At 35.4% G+C, this 3,075-nt stretch overlaps 1 protein-coding gene across 1 annotated transcript; it reads right to left on the bottom strand.

Moving 5' to 3' along the window:
- Positions 1-513: 513 nt before the first annotated feature.
- Positions 514-2,771, bottom strand: LOC145095460 (uncharacterized). The gene is made up of 5 exons (XM_079033334.1): positions 2,312-2,771; positions 1,770-1,990; positions 1,532-1,674; positions 1,168-1,172; positions 514-983 (listed from the first exon to the last, which is right to left on the bottom strand). The coding sequence occupies exons 1-5, from the start codon at positions 2,769-2,771 to the stop codon at positions 514-516; spliced, it is 1,299 nt and encodes a 432-aa protein (XP_078889460.1).
- Positions 2,772-3,075: the final 304 nt, after the last annotated feature.

The raw sequence follows: 3,075 nt of genomic DNA, 5'->3' as shown, positions 1-3,075 counted from the left end.
GGCCCCGTGCAACATGTGCCGACATTCCTTTGATTGAAATAAACAATAAACATAAATTAAAAAAATATTATAAGCAACAATTATAACATTGTAAAAACTATCCATTAAAGATACAAAAACATTACAATACATTCAATCATAATCATCACTAGAATAATATGTTCCTGATCATCATCATTTTCATCATTATCATCAATAATTTCGTCTTTTAAAGGGTACGTATCACTATCTTCCTCATCATCATCAATGAGACCTTCATCGTCCACAATAGGAGCATCTCTTGATTCACTAACTTCACCTAACGTCTCCCGCATGGGTAATATAGCCTAAGTCGGCGACTAATTTAGAATGAAATGATTGATCATCCACAACAGGGGCAACACATCTGTCAACAACCACATTTGATTCACCATCATTACCTACATCGACAGCTAAGTTATGATCAGATGATTGTGTGTCGTGTAAAACATCTACATCATTAACAATACTGAGACTTGGATGGTCCCAATGTTTTCAATTGTGAACGTCTTCCATAACTCTCCAATTATTACCATTTCGAGAAGGATCTTGAATATAAAATACTTGTTTCACTTGTGCGGCTAAAATGTATAGGTCACCATCATACCATGCATTACCAACATACCATTCACGACTGATGTCAATAGCAACGATACCATTTTTTTCAACAGATCGTCTTTTCCCCGATGTATTAAACCATTTGCAATGAAATAGAACAACCGAGTAACCACTTAAATAGTTCAACTGGATAATCTTCGCCAATTGACCATAAAATGGTGTACCATCTTCTCCAAGTGTAAAACCACCACTGTTCTGAGTAGTACGTCGAAGCTCACGAAAATATACTACACATCTAACACCATGGACTATGCAAGCAGTGTAAGAAAACGCGTTCAACGGACCATGTGTCAATGCCTTTAATTCATTGGTACATTCAGGGACGACTTTTTTTCTAGACGATAAACCTAGAAAGATATAAGATTAATAACTTCTAATAATATTGTAGTTTAGATTTATATATAATGTATGTATAAAATATATCTACCTTATCACTGAACCATGAAGAAAATTTCGCTTTTACATCTCTTCCCGGCTTTTTAGATGTAAATTCGTTGTATGTAGGAGAAAGGGTTCAAATTAATTTCTCACAATACCTAAAAAGAAAATATAAAAAATAAAAATACTTACGATATATAGCATTTAACTTCATCGCATTCGTATAGTACAAACCAATGCAATGCTTTCGAGGCCTCTTTAGAAAGAGAAATGATTTTCTTCTTCGACATCGGACGATTAAATTTGGTTTGTATACCATCAAGATACATGGAGCAGAATGTCAACGCTTGATCTGCAACATAACCTTCTGCTATTCAACCTTCAGGTCTTGCTTTGTTTCTTACATAAGCTTTTCACTTTTTCATGTATCTTTCAAAAGGATATATCAATAAATGTTGGAGGATATATCAACTTCAGATTGCATAAAATCTTTATCAATTCATTATGTGCTATATACATGTCTTTCACATCCAATGTCCATGCGCAAATTTTTTTAAAGAATGTGCAAAGGTCAATTATTGCTGTTAAAGCATTCGTAGGCAAAACAGCTCGAACCCCTATTGGTTGCAGGCGTTGCATGAGGATGTGATAATCATGAGACTTTAACCAAATTATATTTGAATCATTAGGAAGCACCTTGTTCTTAAAGTTTGATCCAAAACCATCAGGTAGTTTGACTCCTTTAATGAACTCACAGAAACGTTCTCGATCAATTGGTTTGAAAGAGTAATTTGGATGTGGTTGATTAATCTTGTTGTTATTCTTTTGTAGCCATAAATTGTCTCGAATACCCCATTTTCCAAGTCTTCTCTTGCTTTTTGTGTGTCTTTTGAGTTTTCATTCTTCAACAAAGTACCCACAAAACTCTTAGACACATTTGTCTGCACGTGCATAGCATCCTGATTGTGTTTTAGTTCTAAAGAAGACCAATAAATAATAAAGAAGATACTCAATTTGGTCCAATTTAACTCTGACTCTGTACACTTTCTTTTCACACCCCAACCATAGCTAGGATGTCTCCTTGGAATACGATCCGGGAGACAGTCTAGTTGCTTTAATATTGTTGCATTACTGAATCATCGGGGAGGCTTTCTCGACACTTTTTTGCCATTAAACAACAAACTCTCCCTCTATTTGTGCTTGCTATGCAAGAATATTCTATGACCAACATAAGCTATCTTGTTGGTTATACGACATGAAGGTGTGACTTTATTGCATGTAGAACAAGATTTATAACCTTGACCACTCCATCCAGACAAACTGCTACTAGCAGGATAATCATTGATAGTCCATAATAGTGTTGCACACATTGTAAATATAGTGTTGGTTGCTGCATCTCTCATTTGCACTCCTTCGTCCAACAACATTTTCAACTCCTCTACTAAAGGCTTCAAGAAAACATCAATGTCCTTTATAGGTGATTTAAGGTCAGGAATTAGCAAAGTCAACATGAAAGAAGACTCTTTCATACATAAGCATGGTGGGGTATTGTACATTGTTAATATTATCGGCCACATACTATAAGACTGATTCATGTTTCCAAATGGATTAAAGCCATCAGCAGCCAAACCCAAGTGAACGTTCCTAGGTTCATTGGTGAACTCAGGATAACGCTTATCAAATTCTTGACATGCCCTCCCATCAACTGGATTATATATCTTACCATCATTTGACCACCCTGTATGATGCCAAATCATGTCTTTTTTACGTTAATCTAGAACTATACCTTCGACGAATCCTGGATGTCAAAGGAAAATAACGCAACAAATTTTGTGCCACTTTCTTCCCCTTTGTGTTTTTGTCAACCCATCTGCTCTCATTACAAAGAGGACAGTTCTGCATCGACTCATTCTCCTTCCAAAACAAAGCACAATCATTAACACAAGCATGTATAGATTGATATCCTAACCCAATCTTTTTCAGCTTCTTCTAAGCTTCATAGTGTGAAGCTGGAATCATATTTTCTATTGGGAACATAACTCTTAAAAACTCTAAAAATTA

Source organism: Lactuca serriola, chromosome 3 (assembly GCF_051521515.1).
Source record: "Lactuca serriola cultivar US96UC23 chromosome 3, Lser_US96UC23_V15, whole genome shotgun sequence".
NCBI lineage: Eukaryota > Viridiplantae > Streptophyta > Magnoliopsida > Asterales > Asteraceae > Lactuca > Lactuca serriola.
This window is presented reverse-complemented; position numbering and strand designations above follow the sequence as displayed.

Bases quoted from the DNA above. Each gene is read 5' to 3' on its own strand.
- LOC145095460 (XM_079033334.1), bottom strand. From the start codon at position 2,771: ATGATTTGGCATCATACAGGGTGGTCAAATGATGGTAAGATATATAAT. The intron at 1,991-2,311 runs GTTATAAATCTT...GGTCTTCTTTAG, and splicing joins GTCTGGATGGAGTGGTCAAG to AACTAAAACACAATCAGGAT. The intron at 1,675-1,769 runs GTGAGTTCATTA...ATTTGGTTAAAG, and splicing joins AATTGATCGAGAACGTTTCT to TCTCATGATTATCACATCCT.